At 41.0% G+C, this 18,226-nt stretch overlaps 2 protein-coding genes across 3 annotated transcripts in view; one reads left to right on the forward strand and one right to left on the reverse strand.

The window, feature by feature from the left end:
• The window catches only part of TP73 (tumor protein p73), a 63,768-nt gene extending 57,992 nt beyond the window's left edge, over window positions 1-5,776 (reverse strand). Inside the window, exon 1 of the mRNA XM_087879255.1 lies at window positions 5,398-5,776. Coding sequence (XP_087735381.1) covers window positions 5,398-5,429 — 32 coding nt within the window. The 5' untranslated portion in view covers window positions 5,430-5,776. The remainder of the gene's footprint in view (window positions 1-5,397) is intronic.
• WRAP73 (WD repeat containing, antisense to TP73) lies at window positions 1,172-17,928 on the forward strand. Of its 2 annotated transcripts, none has more exons than XM_087879270.1 (13): window positions 1,172-1,362; window positions 3,223-3,333; window positions 4,425-4,577; window positions 5,599-5,715; window positions 11,480-11,552; window positions 11,834-11,937; window positions 12,183-12,269; window positions 14,251-14,385; window positions 14,621-14,698; window positions 15,374-15,479; window positions 16,396-16,521; window positions 16,909-17,100; window positions 17,531-17,928. In XM_087879270.1, the coding sequence occupies exons 2-13, from the start codon at window positions 3,262-3,264 to the stop codon at window positions 17,653-17,655; spliced, it is 1,368 nt and encodes a 455-aa protein (XP_087735396.1). In that variant the 5' UTR covers window positions 1,172-1,362; window positions 3,223-3,261; the 3' UTR covers window positions 17,656-17,928. The 2 variants fall into 2 exon arrangements, with proteins under 2 accessions (XP_087735396.1, XP_034264320.2); XM_034408429.3 differs by having other exon boundaries at window positions 1,172-1,249.
• The last annotated feature ends 298 nt before the right edge of the window (window positions 17,929-18,226 follow it).

Raw genomic sequence — 18,226 nt, forward strand, 5'->3', positions numbered from 1 at the left:
TGAATGAATGAAAGAAAGAATGAATGAATGGGAGAAATGATAGATAGATAGACAGACAGACAGAATGAATGAATGGGAGAAATGATAGATAGATAGATAGATAGATAGGTAGATAGATAGATAGATAGATAGATAGAATGAATGGGAGAAATGATAGATAGATAGATAGATAGATAGATAGATAGATAGATAGATAGATAGATAGAATGAATGGGAGAAATGATAGATAGATAGATAGATAGGGGAGATGATTAGGGGCCTGGATGCTAATAAAACATATAAAGAACGGTTGCTGGAATTGGATATGTCTACTTTAATAAAAAGAAGGACCAGGGGAGACAAGATAGCAGCCTTCCAATATTTAGGGGCTGCCACGAAGAAGACGGGGTCAGTTTATTTTCCAAAGCACCTGAAGGCAGGAGAAGAATCAATGGATGGAAACTCATCAAGGAGAGAAGCAACCCAGAATTAAGGAGAAATTTCTTGGCAGTGAGAACAGTTAACCAGTGGAACAGCTGGCCACCAGAAGTTGTGGGTGCTTCATCACTGGAGGTTTTTAAGAAGATGTTGGACAACCCTTTGTCTGAAGTGGTGTAGGGTTTCCTGCCTAGGCAGGGGGCTGGACTAGAAGACCTCCAAGGTGCCTTCCAACTCTGTTTATTCTGTTAATGTCAGAACACGAAGCAGTCTTCCAGTATTTGAGGGGCTGCCCCAAAGAATGGGGGGGGGGCGGTTTCCACCTGTTCTCCAAAGCACCAAGAAGACAGGAGAAGAAGCAACAACAACAACAGGTTTGTTTGTTTGTTTGTTTTATGTTTTATTAAATTTATATAAAGGTGAGAAGATCATTAAAAGAGAGAAGCCACCTGGAACTTAAGGAGAAATTCCTGACTGTTAACGATTACCAAACGCATCCCGGATATTATAATAATTAATGGGCCCATTGGAAATACAAATTAAAAAAAACAATACTTTTGCAGGAAATCAAAACAAATCAAAACAACCCCAGAACTCCATCCTTTTCCCTAAGCCTGCCTCTCTTCCCGGAACTACATTTCCCATCGTGCCTGAGCTCTTTCCTGCCTCCTCTTCTCCCGCCTCTTCCGGCCGGGGGGGTGGAGAAGGAGGAGGAGGAGGGGGGTAAAAGAGAGGCTCCTGATTGGTTGACGCCGTCGAAGCGGGCCAGAGGCGGCGGCAGGCGGGAGATGCTGCGGCCGCCAAACTGAGGGGATCCCCGCGTCGCCTCAGGGTGCTGAAGCCCCGCCCACTCCAGCCCCCCCTTTTTCTTACCCAGCCCCCTCCCCAATTTATGGGGAGGGGCTCCCTTTACCCCCCCTCCTCCTTTCCCTTGCCAGGCTTAAGGTGGGGGGGCTCTATTCAATCCCCTTTATATTTAAGGGGGGGGTCTCTAATTAAAATTGGGGGACCCCTCCTCTTTTTTTTTCCAAACCCCCCCTCCTCTTTCAGGTCTGTCCCTCTTGGGGCCTCTCCCCAATTTTCTATCCATTCCCCCCCCCCAAAAAAATTAAGAACTCTTTCTTCCCCTTTTCTTTATTTTAAAAGACCCCCCCTCCCTCTCTTGCCTGGGTTGGAAATAATTAGCATTTCCCCCCCCCAATAATTCCTGCCAAATTCATTGGGATTAATAATTTGAATGCTTATTAAATTTATTTATTTATTTATTGAATTTCAATAAATTTGAACAATTTATTGAATTGTTCTTTATTCATTGCATTGTTACAATTGTTATTCGTTGTATGGTTAAATTGCTGTTCATTTGTATGGTTATTCATTGCATTGTTCAATTGTTATTCATGGTTATTAACTGTATTTTTTTTTTTATAAGAAGCATGGTTAATTGCAACTTTTCAGCTTCCTGGGGACCTTGCAGGATGGGGGGGGGGGTTCCCTGAAAAGCATCCTTTTAAAAAAGGGTTTTTTTTTTAAGGGGAGAAAAATTTGGGGTGGGTGGGTAAATATTTTAAATTATATATATATATACTTTACTTACTTATAATATATAAACAGGGTGTGTGTGTGTGTGTGTGTGTGTCTATCTATCTCATATCATCTATCATCTATATCTATCTATCTATTTAACTATCTTCTATCATCTATCATCTATCTATCTCATATCATCTATCATCTCTATCTATCTATCTATCTATCTATCTATCTATCTATCTTCTATTTAACTATCTTCTATCATCCATCATCTATCTCATATCATCTATCATCTATAGCTATCTAGCTATCTATCTATCTTCTATTTAACTATCTTCTATCATCTATCATCTATCTATCTCATATCATCTATCATCTATATCTATCTATCTATCTATCTATCTATCTATCTATCTATCTATCTATCTATCTATCTTCTATCATCCATCATCTATCTCATATCATCTATCATCTATAGCTATCTAGCTATCTAGCTATCTGCCTGCCTGCCTGCCTATCTATCATCTATTTATTATTATCTATCTATTTATCATCTATCTATCATCTATCTACTCTGTTTCCCCCCCAAATAAGACATCCCCTGATAATAAGCCCAATCGGGCTTGTGAAATTTAAAGATCCCCCTTCCCCTCTTTTGAAATGCAAACACTTCAAAGAAGGAGACTTTTAAAAATTATCCTTCAATATTTTTCATTGGGGTTATTAATCCTATTTTGGGGTCCCCCATTGCTCATCATCTTCCTTTATGGGGAACCCCCACCCCTTTCCTCTCATCTCCATTTTTTTTTCTTTTTCATGCATCATTTTTATGATGCAATTTAGTATACTATTTAGTAATTTTAATTTTTTTATTTTGCTTTGAAGAATTAGAGCCTGCTTAATTGGGGCGGGGGGGGGGGTGTTGCTTCAGTCATTTTGGAGTGGGGGCACTTTTATCATCTGTATTTAATGCACTCATTTATTTAAAACTTGTTATTCTGCATTCGTGCTTTGCAAAATTGGGGCCTGGGGGAACAGAGATTGTTATATTTTCTGGGGGTTGGGGAAGCTGGAATATTTGTAATTATTTTGTCAGCTTCTGTTCTCTTCTCGCTCCTTAATTTAGAAGAAAAGCATCTTGCCTTTTGAATAATATACTTATTTATTTAATGAAAGGAGGGTTTTTTTTTGATAGGACGGTATGTAATGCAGCTCGCTATAAGTCTTTGTTTTTTCTTTGTAAATAAACTTTTTTTTTTTTAAAACTGTGTATTTCAGTTCCTGCAACAGAAGCCTCTGAGTCTGTGAAGTAGGACCATGGTGAATTTTTCTGAACTCTTTAAAGCTTCCAACCACTTGTGCAAATTTTCCCCGGATGGGAAATACGTGGTGAGCAGACGTGTGCGGCTTCAAATTGTGCAGTGTTGATTTGGTGCAGTGTGTGTCTTTTTGCTCGGGGAATTCTTATAATGTTTCTGGCAGTTGATGCTGGGTTGTTCATTTAGTTGAAGCATTGCATTCCATCCTGGTTTGCTTAACGCTGGCCTTAAGGTGGGTTGTTCATTTAATTGAAGCATTGCATTCAATCCTGGTTTGCTTAACGCTGGTTTGTTGGATAAATTGGCCTTGCTGAGGTTTGTGCAATATGGCGAAGTCAAAAAAATAATAATAATCAAAATTTATGCAGGACCCTACAGTGCCCATAATCTCTTGGTGTCAGCCTTGCGAGTTGAGACTGGACGGAACAAGTTTTTTATATATAATTATTTTAAATTTTATTTTAGTACAAATAATCCATCTTCCATTAAATATTTGGGTACAAATGTTTGTGCAATAACAGTTAAAATTTACAATCTTATTCATTATTTAATCTATTCGTAGCTTAATACCAATACATTAAATATCTAATATTTTACATCCTCTTCTTAATTTGCTTAACTCTATTTTTTCTATATTTTACTCATCTACTTTTATTTCTAATTTTTATATTTGTCCTCTAACCATCGATAAGATGTTTCCCATATTGCATAATAACCAGTTTGTTCTTTCTCTTTAACTGCCAGTGTTAATCTATTCGTTTCCGCACATTCTAATATTTCCCTTATCATATTCTCCTCTGTAGGAATCTCTTCACTTTTCCAGTTTTGTGCAAATACAATTCTAGCTGCAGTTATTACATGAATAATCAAATATGCATTTTCTTTACTATTAAGTTTCTGGTAAGATCCCCGTCAGAAATATTTCAGGTTTCAAGTCAATATGTTGTTGTATCATCTTTTTCAACCACGTGCATATTTTTATCCAATATCTTTTAGCTTCTACACATGAAATTCTGAATGTCTTGGGAGTTAACGATAGGAATATCTGGGATTTTAAGATACGCCGGGCATCTGTCTTTATATGATCATTCTTGTGTTGTGTTTTAAGCTGTTTTTTTTTAAACACAATTTTAAGCTGTGTTTATAATTATCATTTTCAAGGCTTCTGGGGTACAGTATCGTTTGGTGATACGAGATGTCAACAGTCTTCAAATTCTGCAACTGTTTACCTGCCTGGATCAAATCCAGCACATCGAATGGGCTTCCGATTCCCTATTTATCTTTTGCGCCATGTATAAACGTGGGATTGTGCAGGTGCGTACCTCGGCTTTGGCAACGGATCTTGTCCCTCATATTTAAAAAAATAAAAATAAAGCTTGCATCGGGAAGCAGAACCAAAAAACAGGAAAAAAAAAAAACACAGGTGGGGAAAATCGGTTTTTGCAGGCGATTTCAAGAAGAAAAGGGAGCTAGCGCCCTCTGGTGGAAAGAGGTTGAAGTGGAAACGGATTGCTTCCCGCCCCTTCTGCCCCGTTCTCCCCCCCCCCCCCGCTCTCCCCCCCTGGAAAAAGTCACAAATTTTGCAAATTTTGAAAGAGCAAGTCTGCCTTTTCTAAAGGGAAGTTAGCTGTTAAAGGCATTCTGGGATTTTGCCCAATGTACGGGTAATCCTTGATTTACGACAGTCCGTTTAGTGATCGAGGTTACAACGGCACGGAAGAAAAGCGACTTACGACCGTTTTTCCCCATTTAATGACGGTTGCAGCAGCCCGTGTGGATCAACGTGATCAAAATTCAGAACCCTGGCAACGGACTCGTAGTTATGACGGTCGTGGTGTCCCGTGTGTGTGTGTGTGTGTGTGTCACGAAATCCCCCTTTGGCGACCTTCTGACGAGCAAAGTCAAAGGGAAGCCAGATTCGCTTAACGGCCATGTGACTCGTTTAATGATGGTAGCGATTCGCTTAACAAATGAAAACAAATGAAAGAAACATTTGGCACAAGATATGTTGTCGATATCTTGACCTACGACCGCAATTGGGACCGTTGCTAAGCGAGACGGCTGTTAAAGCCTTTCGACAAATGGTCGTAAGTCGAGGACTGCCTGTACAGAAGAGAGAGAAGAAAAAACTTACTTTTGTAGCGGGCTCCAACAACAATCCTTCATGATTGCAGCGGTGAATATCTGCAAACTGCAAAATCATAGAATCCTAGGGCCGGAGGGGACCTCGGAGGTCATCTAGTCCAGCCCGCTAATTCCAGGGCAGGGTTCTTAAGACGTCGGATGTTTTGCGCGGCTGGAACTCGACTAACCGTTCCCTTTGCCCTTTCCTTAGGTCTGGTCCTTGGAACAGCCCGACTGGCACTGCAAAATCGACGAGGGCTCGGCCGGCTTGGTGGCCTCGTCCTGGAGTCCCGACGGCCGTCACATCCTGAACACCACCGAGTTCCACGTGAGTGTGTGAAATCCGGGGTTTTTCTCTCCCAAGAGCTCCGAGGCTCCCGTCCGCCTCTGAGCCCCCTAAATAGCTTGTCGTGTTGTTCTTCTATTTTTTTTTTTTAATTTTAAAAAAAGAGAGGAACAGCTGAACCTGGCTATCTAGGTTTGTGGGTGGGGGTATAGTAGGAAAACATTCCCTAAAGTTAATTAAGCAAGCCAAATTTGGTCCTTAAAATGGTTTAAGTCTTCCAAAACCTCTACATGTTTTTTTTTTTTAAAGAAAAGAAAATTAAAACGGGCAAAGGAAACGATGAAAAGTTACGTTCCTTCCCTTTTAATTTTCATCCTTTGCATTTTCAGTTCTGCTTTTGGGTTTATCGAGGTATGGATTTAAATATGTTTCGATCCCTATGGGGATAAATGTTTTTTAAAAAAAACCCACCCCAAAATGCAAAGGATCGAAATGAAATTCAATATACTGTATTTTTCGGACTTTTAAGACGCACCTAAATTTAGAAGAGGAAAACAACAACAAAAAAAAGTTTTTGGCCTACCTTTTTCCAGGGCTTTTCCAGTCTTTTTTTCGGCCTGTTTTGGGGGCTTTTTTCAGACCATTTTCAAGGCTTTTTTCGGCCCGTTTTTGGGGCTTTTTTCGGCCTATTTGGGGGGCCTTTTTTGGCCTGTTTTCAAGGCTTTTTTGGCCTGTTTTCAAGGCTTTTTGTGGCCCATTTTTGGGGTCTTTTCAGCCTGTTTTTGAGGCTTTTTTCGGCCCATTTTTCAGGCTTTCTGTGGCCCATTTTGAGGGCTTTTTTTAGCCCATTTTTGAGTCTTTTTTTGGCCCCGTTTTCTGGGCTTTTTGGGGGGGCTGTTTTCGAGGCTTTTTGCAGCCCATTTTTGGGGTCGTTTTGGCCTATTTTTGAGGCTTTTTGCGGCCCGTTTTTTCTGACAAAAAAGTGCATCTTATAGTCCGAAAAATACGGTATAGATAGTCCTTGACTTACAACAGTTCATTTAGTGACAGTTGGAAGTTACGACGGCACTGAAGAAAATGACTTAGGACTGTGTTTCGCACTTTACGACTCCTGCAGCATCTATTGAGATGCTTGGCAACTGTCTCGTATTTATGACGGGCGCAGTGTCCCGGGGGTGGGGTGGGGGCATGTCATTCCCTTTTGCAACTTTCTGACAAACAAAGTCGAAAGGGAAGTCAGATCCGTTTAACGACCGTGTGACTCACACGGTGACTCACAAGTTCAATGCTTCAACCGAACAAGAAAAGTCGTAAAATGTGGCAAAAGTCACTTAACGAATGTCTCCCTCAGCAATCGAAAATTTTGGGGTTCGATTTTGTGGTTGTAAGTCGAGGACTGTATTCAGCATGGCTGGTGGAGGAATTTATTTTAATACTGCGAATCTTTCTTTAAAAAAGTGGAATTCCGAGAAGGAAAGAAGGAAATGGAAAGAAGAATAGAAAAAGAAATTAGGAAGGAAGGAAGGGGAAAGAAGGAGAATAGAAAAAGAAATTAGGAAGGAAGGAAGGAAGGGGAAAGAAGGAAAATAGAAAAAGAAATTAGGAAGGAAGGAAGGGGAAAAGGAGAATAGAAAAAGAAATTAGGAAGGAAGGAAGGGGAAAGAAGAATAGAAAAAGAAATTAGGAAGGAAGGAAGGGGAAAGAAGGAGAATAGAAAAAGAAATTAGGAAGGAAGGAAGGGGAAAGAAGGAGAATAGAAAAAGAAATTAGGAAGGAAGGAAGGAAGGGGAAAGAAGGAAAATAGAAAAAGAAATTAGGAAGGAAGGAAGGGGAAAAGGAGAATAGAAAAAGAAATTAGGAAGGAAGGAAGGGGAAAGAAGAATAGAAAAAGAAATTAGGAAGGAAGGAAGGGGAAAGAAGGAGAATAGAAAAAGAAATTAGGAAGGAAGGAAGGGGAAAGAAGGAGAATAGAAAAAGAAATTAGGAAGGAAGGAAGGGGAAAGAAGGAGAATAGAAAAAGAAATTAGGAAGGAAGGAAGGAAATACAGAATAACAGAGTCAGAAGGGACCTTGGAGGTCTTCTAGTCCAACCCCCAGCTCAAGCAGGGAAACCCTACAGCATTTCAGACAAATGGTTGTGTCATCTCTTCTTGAAAATCCCCAGTGTTTTGGAGCGCCCACAACTTCTGGTGGCAAGCAGTTCCACAGGCTAATCGTCCTCACCGATAGGAAGTTTCTCCTTATTTCTAAATTGGATCTCTTCGACAAACCTCCATCCATGGCTTCTTATCTGGCTTTCAGGTTCTTTGGAGAACAGGCTGACCACACACACCCCCTCTTCTTTATGGCAACCCCTCAAATATTGGAATATTGTTATCGTGTCGTTCTGTATCCCCCCCCCCCTGGTCCTGCGTCCCAGTGGCAGATGGGGACGGGGGCGGACGGGGAAATATTTCTTCTCAGGCTGGAGCACTGGCGGTGACCCCGGTGAGCTCGCATCCAGCCAGCTGCCGTGCCGCGTGGGTAGACTTACTCCGGGACCGTAAACAAGGCGCTATAATAACTTCGACCGACAGCTGGATGGGATAACCCGGGATTTGAACTGGTGGCTGACGGACACCCCGAATCCATCATCCGTCAGAGCTGAGGGGAGAAGATTATCAGTTTGCAGTCTCTCTTCGTCTCTCAGGCGCGTCGTTAAAAAAACGTATGTATTGGCAGGTAGTCCTCGACTTGCGACCACAATTGAGCCCCCAACATTTACGCCGCTAAGCGAGGAAGCTTGGTCCCCGTGTTACGACTTTCCTCTTTCCACTTTTCTTAAGCGAATAGTCGTCTCCGTGGGGGGGCTTCATGAGAAGCCTGAAGTAAGCCATCCTGGTTTGTTGTCGCGGTTTACGGCTTAGTGGTTCGATTGGAGAAACCTACCCCGAAATCAGAGGCACTTCAATCTGGCTTGGAAGCCACGTGGGGTCCGTGGCTGCCTGATGGAGAAATCAAATCTGCCCTTGAAAGCTTCCAGCTTGGGTGAAAATTAATGTTTGTCACCAATCTCATCTGGGCTTGTCGGAACTCGTTGCCGTAAATCGCATTTAAAAGGCCATTTTTATTTATTTTATTTTTTTTGCAAATGGCGTCTCGCAAAGGAAGGAAATAACGTGTTAATTTAGGCTTTCTTCTGATCCTGCTGTTTTCGGGAGCGGAAGAAGGCTGGATGTTTTTCAGATCGGCTTAGCCCGCAATATTTGCGTCGCTGTCGTGCGTTTTTCCAGGAAAAAAAAATGCAAGATGGAGATAATAACTGCAAGTGTGTTTTCTTGGGGGGAAAAAAACGAAGGACGAACCTTTAAAAAAGGGGCAAAGCTGAAAGAGGTTCGTGGCAGGGTCGGAAGGGACCTTGGAGGTCTTCTAGTCTGACCCTCCTGCTCAGGCAGGAAGCCCTAGACCATTTCAGACAAACGACTGTCCAGTCTCTTGTTAAAAACTTCCAGTGTTGGAGCACCCACAATTTCTGGTGGCAAGCTGTTCCACTGGTTAATTGTTCTCCCTGTCAGGAAATTTCTCCTTATTTCTAAGTTGAGTCTCTCCATGATCAGTTTCCATCCGTTGCTTCTTGTCCTGCCTTCTGGTGCTTTGGAGAATAAATTGACTTCCTTCCTTCCTTCCTTCCTTCCTTCCTTCCTTCCTTCCTTCCTTCCTTCCTTTCTTCTTCTTTATCATAGCTCTATCATCTCTATCATTTGTCTCTCTCTCTCACCTATCGTATCTATCATCTATCTGTCTATCATCCATCCATCCACCTATCTTCTATCATCTCTATCCATCCATCCATCCATCCCTAATCTATCATTATTTATCTATCATTCATCCATCCATCTATCTATCTTCTATCATCTCTATCCATCCATCCATCCATCCCTAATCTATCATTATTTATCTATCATTCATCCATCCATCTATCTATCTTCTATCATCTCTATCATCCATCTATAATCCAGTTTTATCCCAATATCGAATCTTAGCCTGGCTCACATCCATCCATCTATAAGATATCATGATCTATTTGTCTGTCTGTCTATCTATCATCCATCCATCCATCCATCCATCCATCTACATCTTATCATCTCCATCCATCCATCTATAATCTATCTATCTGTCTATCTATCTATCTACATCCATCCATCCATCCATCTATAATTTATCTATCTATATCATCTACTCTATAATCTATATCTATCATCCATCATCCATCCATCCATCCATATCTTCTTATCATCTCTATCATCCATCCATCCATCTGTAATCTATCTGTCTGTCTGTCTATCTATCTTATCATCCATCCATCCATCCATCCATCCCTACTTCTCTCTCTCTCTCTCGTCTCTTTTGTTTCAGTCCAAAAATTTTTTATCCACTCTCCAAAATCCCCCCGGATTCCCGTGCTAACAGACGCCCCCCTCTAAATAATTTGACCCCGTCAAGTCTGGGATGAGCGTTGAGATCCACCAGGAACGCCGGGTGGGCGTTGGGAGCGTGGGGGTTTCCGTGGGACGGAGGGGGCCGCCTCGCCACCTGCCCGGCGTTGTCATAAACCGGGTTGCGATCCCCCCACCCCGTCTCCTTCTGGAGCAGCTCCGTCTAAATGCTGCTTCTCAGCTGCTTCCGTTGTCGGCATTTCAGCAATGCTGTTTTCTCCCTTCCGAAGAGCAGCTGTGCCAGACATCCGATCACGGAGAGGTGAGGCTGGCCGTGTGTGCGTTAAGCCAGCAATGTGGGTTTGGGGGGGGAAATGGGGGGGGCTCTGTTTTGGAAAAACCGGTTTAAACAAAGCAAGTCAAACTACTTGGATCCTTCTGGTGTACGGCTCTTTTGCAGGCAGTCCTCGATTTACAACCAACCGTTGAGCCCATCGTTTCTGCGGCTAATTGAGACCGCTGTTAAGAGAGCCCTTGCTCTGTTTTGCAACCTTCTTTGCCACTGTTGTTAAGCGAATCACTGACGTTAAGTTAGCGACGCGGTGGTGAAGCGGATCTGGCTTCCCCATTGAGTTTGCTCATCGGAAGGCCGTAAAAAGGGATCACAGGACCCTCGGACGCTGCACACCGTCATAAATACGAGTCGATTGCCCAGCGTCTGAATTTTGATCACGTGACAACGGGGATGTTGCAACGGTTGAGTGAAAAATGGTCAGAAGTCCAGTTTTTCAGCACCGTTGTAACGTCGGTCACTAAACGAATAGTTGTGTGTGAATAGTGGTACGGTGGCCTAGAGATGGAGCACTCGGCTCACAATCAGGAGGCTGTATGTTCGATCCTAGGTAAAGGCAGATATTTCTCTCTCTGGACGCACTGAGAATATATCTGCTGAACAAAACTCCGTACTGGCAACAGGGAAGGCATCCGGCCAGTAAACACTCAACTCCATTCAATTGCCCAGTCTCCACCCTGCAAGGGATTATGGGGTAGTTAAAAGATGATATGTGTGTGTGTGTGTATGTATATGAATATGAATATGCATATACACACACACATTTATATTTATATATCTTTTTTCTCTCCATTTTCTTCCACAAAAAAAATCCTGTTCTAAAATCGTTATGATTTGTTTGGGTCTGTCTATTAAAAAAGTTTTTTTTAAAAAAAAGAATCAAGTTATCATTAATGTGGCAGCAATCCTGGCTGATTTAAAAAAAAAATAAAGACAGATTCTAAGTGTCGAACGGAGGGAAAATCTCTAGGAAATTTCTCCGCCTCCTTCGTCGCATCCGCAAAATTAAATCACCGTTGCTCTTCTCTTCTTTTAACAGCTGCGTATCACCGTCTGGTCGCTGTGTACAAAATCGGTCTCCTACATCAAATACCCCAAAGCTTGCCAGCAGGGTGAGTGAAATGAATTGTGTTCGATCCTGGGTAGAGGCAGATATTTCCTTCTCTGGGCAAAACTCCTCACTGGTGACAAGAAAGGCATCCGGCCATTCAATATTCAGCTCCATTCAGTTGCCCAAGACTCCACCCCGCGAAGTATCATGGGATCGTTAAAAGAAGATGGTTTTATTTCATTTTATATTTTATTCATTTTTTAAAAATTTTATATTTTTCTTTATGTTTTATTTTAATTCCATTTATTGTTTTATATTTTATTTTATATTTTTATTTTGCAGGCCTGGCTTTCACGAAGGACGGGCGCTACCTGGCCCTGGTCGAACGAAGGGACTGCAAAGATTACGTCAGCCTCTTCGTCTGCAGCGACTGGCAGCTTTTAAGGGTAGGAAATCCTGTTTTCTGGACTTTGTGGCTTCCTCTTGGATGATGGTTTGTGGGGTTCCCAGCCTGTTTCTTGGCGTCCCCTTGTTCCGATATTTTTCCTCTGGGCTGGGAGGTAGGTTGAGTTGAGAAAAAGGCACCGGTCCAGTCTCACCTGAGTTGTTTCCGTGCCCAGGTGAGGTTCCGACCTGCGTCTTCTCAGTCCCGGCTTGGTTTTCCTTATTTCCCCGTCTTTTGTTTCTCAAGCATTTTGAAATCGACACCCAGGATGCTGCGGGAATCGACTGGGCCCCAAACGGCTGCGTCTTGGCCGTGTGGGATAGCTGCCTCGAGGTGAGCCAAAACCCGGTCTCTTCTTATTTTATTTATTTTATTTTATTTCTATACTGCCCTACTCCCAAAGGATTCAGGGCAGTGCACAGCCAAACAATAAAACACATACATACAAAATTTAAAAGTAGATTAAAAACCTCCCTGTGATGGAGCACCCACAATTTCTGGTGGCGAGCGGTTCCACTGGTTAACGGTTAGGAAGTTTCTCCTTAATTCCAGGTTGCTTCTCTCCTTGATCCGTTGTTTCTTGTCCTGCCTTCAGGGGCTTTGGGGGAAAAAATGGACCCCCCTCCTCTTTGGGGCAGCCCCTCGAATACTGGAAGACCACTGTCATGTCATCCCCTAGTCCTTCTTTTCTCTAGACTGGCCACACCCAAATCCTGCAACTGTTCTTCGTATGTAGAACTCCAGTCCCTCCAGTTGTTCGTAGTCTCCAGTCCCCTAATCATCCTAGTTGCTTCATCTTAGCTTATCATCGTAGAGTAGAGTAGAGTAGAGTAGAATAATGGAATGGAATGGAATGGAATGGAATGGAATGGAATGGAATGGAATGGAATGGAATAGAATAGAATAGAATAGAATAGAATAGAATAGAATAGAATAGAATAGAATAGAATAGAGGAAAATAGGAATAGGATAGGATATAATAGAGTAAGGAAAGAATAGAATAGAATATAGAATAGAATAGAATAGAATAGAATAGAATAGAATAGAATAGAATAGAATAGAATAGAATAGAATAGAATAGAATAGAATAGTAGAAAATAGGAATAGAATAGAATAGTGGAAAATAGGAATGGAATGGAATAGAAGAGGAATGGAATAGAATAGAAATAGAAATAGAATAGAATAGAATAGAATATAGAATAGAATAGAATAGAGGAAAATAGGATAGGATATAATAGAATAAGGAAAGAATAGAATAGAATAGAATAGAATAAGCAATAGAATAGAATAGAATATAGAATAGAATAGAATAGAATATAGAATAGAATAGAATATAGAATAGAATAGAGGAAAATAGGATAGGATATAATAAGGAAAGAATAGAATAGAATAGAATAAGCAATAGAATAGAATAGAATAGAATATAGAATAGAATAGAATAGAATAGAATAGAATAGAATAGAATAGAATAGAATATAGAATAGAATAGAGGAAAATAGGATAGGATATAATAAGGAAAGAATAGAATAGAATAGAATAAGCAATAGAATAGAATAGAATATAGAATAGAATAGAATAGAGGAAAATAGGATAGGATATAATAGAATAAGGAAAGAATAGAATAGAATAGAATAAGCAATAGAATAGAATAGAATATAGAATAGAATAGAGGAAAATAGGATAGGATATAATAAGGAAAGAATAGAATAGAATAGAATAAGCAATAGAATAGAATAGAATAGAATATAGAATAGAATAGAATAGAATAGAATAGAATAGAATAGAATAGAATATAGAATAGAATAGAGGAAAATAGGATAGGATATAATAAGGAAAGAATAGAATAGAATAGAATAAGCAATAGAATAGAATAGAATATAGAATAGAATAGAATAGAGGAAAATAGGATAGGATATAATAGAATAAGGAAAGAATAGAATAGAATAGAATAAGCAATAGAATAGAATAGAATATAGAATAGAATAGAGGAAAATAGGATAGGATATAATAAGGAAAGAATAGAATAGAATAGAATAAGCAATAGAATAGAATAGGAGAAAATAGGAATAGAATAGGATAGAAAATAGAACAGAAGAGAATAGAAAAGAGAAGAGAAAATAGAACAGAATAGAATAGAATAGAATAGAATAAAAAACATGGAATGGAATGGAATAGAATAGAATAGAATAGAATAGAATAGAATAGAATAGAATAGAATAGAATCAGGAAGGAGTCTTGGAGGTCTTCTAGTCCAACCCTAAACCATATCGGACAAATGGTTGTCATTCTTCTTTTCTTTTTTTTTTTACCCCAGTACAAAGTGCTGCTTTTCTCTCTGGACGGGCGTCTCCTCTCGACCTACAGCGCTTACGAGTGGTCGTTGGGCGTGAAATCTCTCGCTTGGAGCCCCAGCAGTCAGTTCTTGGCGATCGGCAGCTACGACGGAAAGGTGAGTTTGGCCAAGGCTGCCCCCCCTCCCCCAAAAAACCTCCGTTGCCCATTCATTGCAAAGCTGATGAAGATGTGGGGTTTGAGATTTATCCGAAATACTAGGCCACATTTAATCGGTATCCTCATTTGGTGTGTGTGTGTGTGTGTGTGTTTTTACTACGGGTTGAGAGTATCCCCCCCTCAATCGTTGATCGACAATCAGAAATATTGGTGCCTTTGTGTCTTTTAACCAGGTACGGATCTTAAATCACGTGACCTGGGCGAAGATCGCAGAATTCGACCACCCGGTCAGCATCACTAATCCCAAAACGGTAAGCATCTTCATTCCGTAGAGGTTAGGGGGAGGCAATACAGGCAAGTCCTCGACTTACGAGCGCATCGGAGCCCGGGATTTATGTTGCAAAGTGAGGCGTTTGTTTTGCCCCCCATTTTGCGACCGTTGTTAAGTGAATCCCTGCAGCGGTTCAAGGAGTCCCATGGTGGTCGCTAAAGCGAATCTGGCTTCCCCGTGGACGTTGCTTGTCGGAAGGGCGCAAAACGGTGACACGGCAACGGTCATAAATACGAGTCGGCGGACAAGCATCTGAATGCCCATCATGTCATCGTGCAGGTGCTGCAACTGTCATAAGTGTGGAAAATGGCCATAAATCACTTCGGTGCCGTCGTTAACTTCAGACGGTCGCTAAACGAACTGTTGTAAGTTGAGGACTACCTGTATTAAGCATGTGTCAGAATGGGAGGAACAAGACAGAACAATTAACCAGTGGAACGACTTGCCACCAGAAGTTGTGGCTGCTCCATCACTGGAAGTTTTCAAGAGGCTGGACAGCCATTTGTCTGAAACGCTGTAGGGTTTTTTGCTCGAGCAGGGGGCTGGACTAGAAGACCTCCAAGGTCCCCTCCAGTTCTGTTATTCCGTAAGATCCATGTTGGTTCCCGCTGTGCTTTTTGTGAATGACCCCAGCTTGATCTGGCTTCCTGTCTAGGTGGTCTACAAGGAAGTCGAGAAAACGCCAGCGGTGGACTTGGAGAAGTTGACCTTCCCACCCAGCAAGAGGATGGCGAGCGCCCTCTTCAGCCGAAAGACAAAATGTACGTACAGGTAGCGCGGCGTGTTTGACTTAGCAAGAAGCAGGTTGAGGAGCGCTTGGGAATTAAGATGTGCGGACTTCAACTCCCAGATTTCCCCGGTCAATTAGGGGAATCCTGGGAGTTGAAGTCCACACGTCTTCAAGTGTGCCGACTTCGGAAAAACACCGAATTAAAGAAAAGCGGACCGAAGAAATTGTGGAAAGGACTATTTTATTTATCTGGTTTTCATCGATCTAGCTCCGGTTAACTCAAAAGTTTGCATCTGTAATGAAGGTTTCTACCTCGTCTTTCCCCCATATAACAACAACCCTGTGAGGTGGGGTCCACCACCTATCCGGCCCAATGTCACCCAGATGGTTTGCATGCTTAAAGGAGGGCTATGAGTCTTCGGAGAGGGGCGGCATATAAATTGAATAAAGTAAAATAATATAAAATAAAATAATAAAATAAAATAAAATAAAATAAAATAAAATAATTAAATTAAATTAAATTAAATTAAATTAATAAATTAATTTTAATTATATTTTTCTTGACTGTACACCGCCTTGAGTCCTACGGGAGAAAGGCGGTATAGAAATATAATAAATAAATAAAGTAAATAATTAAATTAAATTACATTAAATTACATTAAATTACATTAAATTACATTAAATTACATTAAATTACATTACATTAAATTAAATTAAATTAAATTAAATATTAAATTAAATGACCGTGTTACTAACTTAACAACTGATTGAAAGATTGTAAATGGTGTGTGTGCTGGGGGGGAAATTACTTAACAAATGTCTCACTTAACAACAGGCTCAATTGTGGCCATAAATCAAGAACTGGTTGCATCAAACTGGTTCTTAGTTTGTCTAGTGAAAAGCTAGCAAGGTAGGAAGTAAAATCTTTGTTTTTGTTTCAATTTCAGACGAAGTTTTCCAAGCTCCCGTTTCTTTGCACCACGTCAAACCTCCGACGGACCGAGCCAATCCTAGGATTGGCGTCGCAACGTTAGCCTTCAGTTCGGATAATAGTTTCCTGGCAACGAAAAACGGTGAGTCTTTGGGAGGCAAGCTAAGAACCGACTTTCCCTTCACGTCCCGCCGACGGAATGAGCTTTTTGGACAGAACGGAGCCTTTCCTTTCCATCGTTGGCTGTGAGGATTTTAAAACGGGTGAAAATTAAAATCGTCCCCTTGGCTGATATTTCTGAAAGTTGGGTGGTCGATAGCAGGTCAGAACGGACTCCTTTCCCACTTAACCATATTACATGGGACATGTTTTGTCTTCTGTTTTGGTCACTAAACGAACTGTTGTAAGTTAAGGACTTCCTCTATTCTTGGATCCCAGCTCAACATCCTACGTGGTATGAATTCTGTGAAGACGTTTGGCGGTGGGTTAGGCTGCATTTCTTTAATGGCTCAGTGTGTGTTTTTAACAGACAGTCTCCCGAACACCGTCTGGATCTGGGATGTTCAGAAGATGAAACTATGTGGGGTCCTGGAACATTTGGGTCCCGTTCAGCATTTCCAGTGGGACCCCAAACAATCTCGACTTGCGCTGTGTACCGGCAACATGAAAATGTATCTCTGGTCTTCAGCAGGATGTACCTGCGTGCAGATACCGATGGAAGGTAAAACAATAATAATAATAATAATAATAATAATAATAATAATAATAATAATAATAATAATAATATCCTCCGACGATACCTTAACAGTTCCTAGGTCCTTGGTTAGGACTCGAGCTGCTGAGCTATTAACCAGCCTCAAAGGCTGTGACTCTCACTAAAGATTAACCAATAATAATAATAATGTGTATGTTGTGATAATTCTGGCATTTATTTTGCACTGGAATTTAAACTGAAAAGGTTTAAAACAGAGAGAGTACCCCACTGTGGTTCGGTCACTCGCCTTAAAATACATTTTTGGCTGCCAGATACTGTTTATTTATTTTTTTCTGTCTTTCAAAAGGCCGTATCTGAAACGCTGGAAATTATTGCAAAAGTGGGGAAAAAAGGATTAATTAAAATAATATATATATATATATATATTTGTGCGCAGGTGACTTGAAGGTGACTTCGTTTTGCTGGCACCCGAATGGGGACTCCCTGATTCTTTCAAGCAAGGACAATTTCTGCCTGTTTTACTTAGAAAGAGAAGCTGCAAAGCAGCAGGACCAAAAATGAAGCTAAGTGAAAAAAACATTGTTTTTTTAAAACTTCCACTTCTTCTGAAATCAGGAGAAAAACGTAAGACGAGTGATTTGTTCACGCGTCTGATTTTCTAGGGACACACACACGTAATTTAAATCTGTACATAAAACTCAAAATAGGCCAGAGATCCGGTTTTGAGTTTGCTTTCCAGGAAAGGTTAAACTTAAAAAAGGATGTAGATTTTAATTGCGTGCGACCTGCACTGTCGTTTTCTCCAATTTTCAATAAATGTCTTTGTTATGAAAAGTGTGGTCGAAATGAGAAGGCAGCAATTTTGCATTTTGTGGATAAATCAGAGCAATGTGGAGGGGCAGACGTTCTGTGAAAGCCAGGTTCCCCCCCAAAAACAGATAATAAGGGAGGGAGAGAGGGAAGGGAAAGGAAAGAAAAAAGGAAACGGGAAGGGGAGGGAGGAAGGAAATGAGGAAGGAAGAAAAGGGAGGGAGAGAGGAAAGGGGAAGGAGGGAGGAAAGGAAATGGAGGAAGAAAAAAAGGGAGAGGGAAGGGAAAGGGAAGCAAAAAGGAAAGGAGGAGGGAGGGAAGA

The sequence above is a fragment of the Pantherophis guttatus genome, chromosome 15 (genome assembly GCF_059756535.1).
Source record: "Pantherophis guttatus breed Tessera chromosome 15, ASM5975653v1, whole genome shotgun sequence".
In the NCBI taxonomy this organism is placed as follows: Eukaryota; Metazoa; Chordata; class Lepidosauria; order Squamata; family Colubridae; genus Pantherophis; species Pantherophis guttatus.

Bases quoted from the DNA above. Each gene is read 5' to 3' on its own strand.
- WRAP73 (XM_087879270.1), top strand. From the start codon at position 3,262: ATGGTGAATTTTTCTGAACTCTTTAAAGCTTCCAACCACTTGTGCAAA. The intron at 5,716-11,479 runs GTGAGTGTGTGA...TTCTTTTAACAG, and splicing joins TGAACACCACCGAGTTCCAC to CTGCGTATCACCGTCTGGTC. The intron at 12,270-14,250 runs GTGAGCCAAAAC...TTTTTACCCCAG, and splicing joins TGTGGGATAGCTGCCTCGAG to TACAAAGTGCTGCTTTTCTC.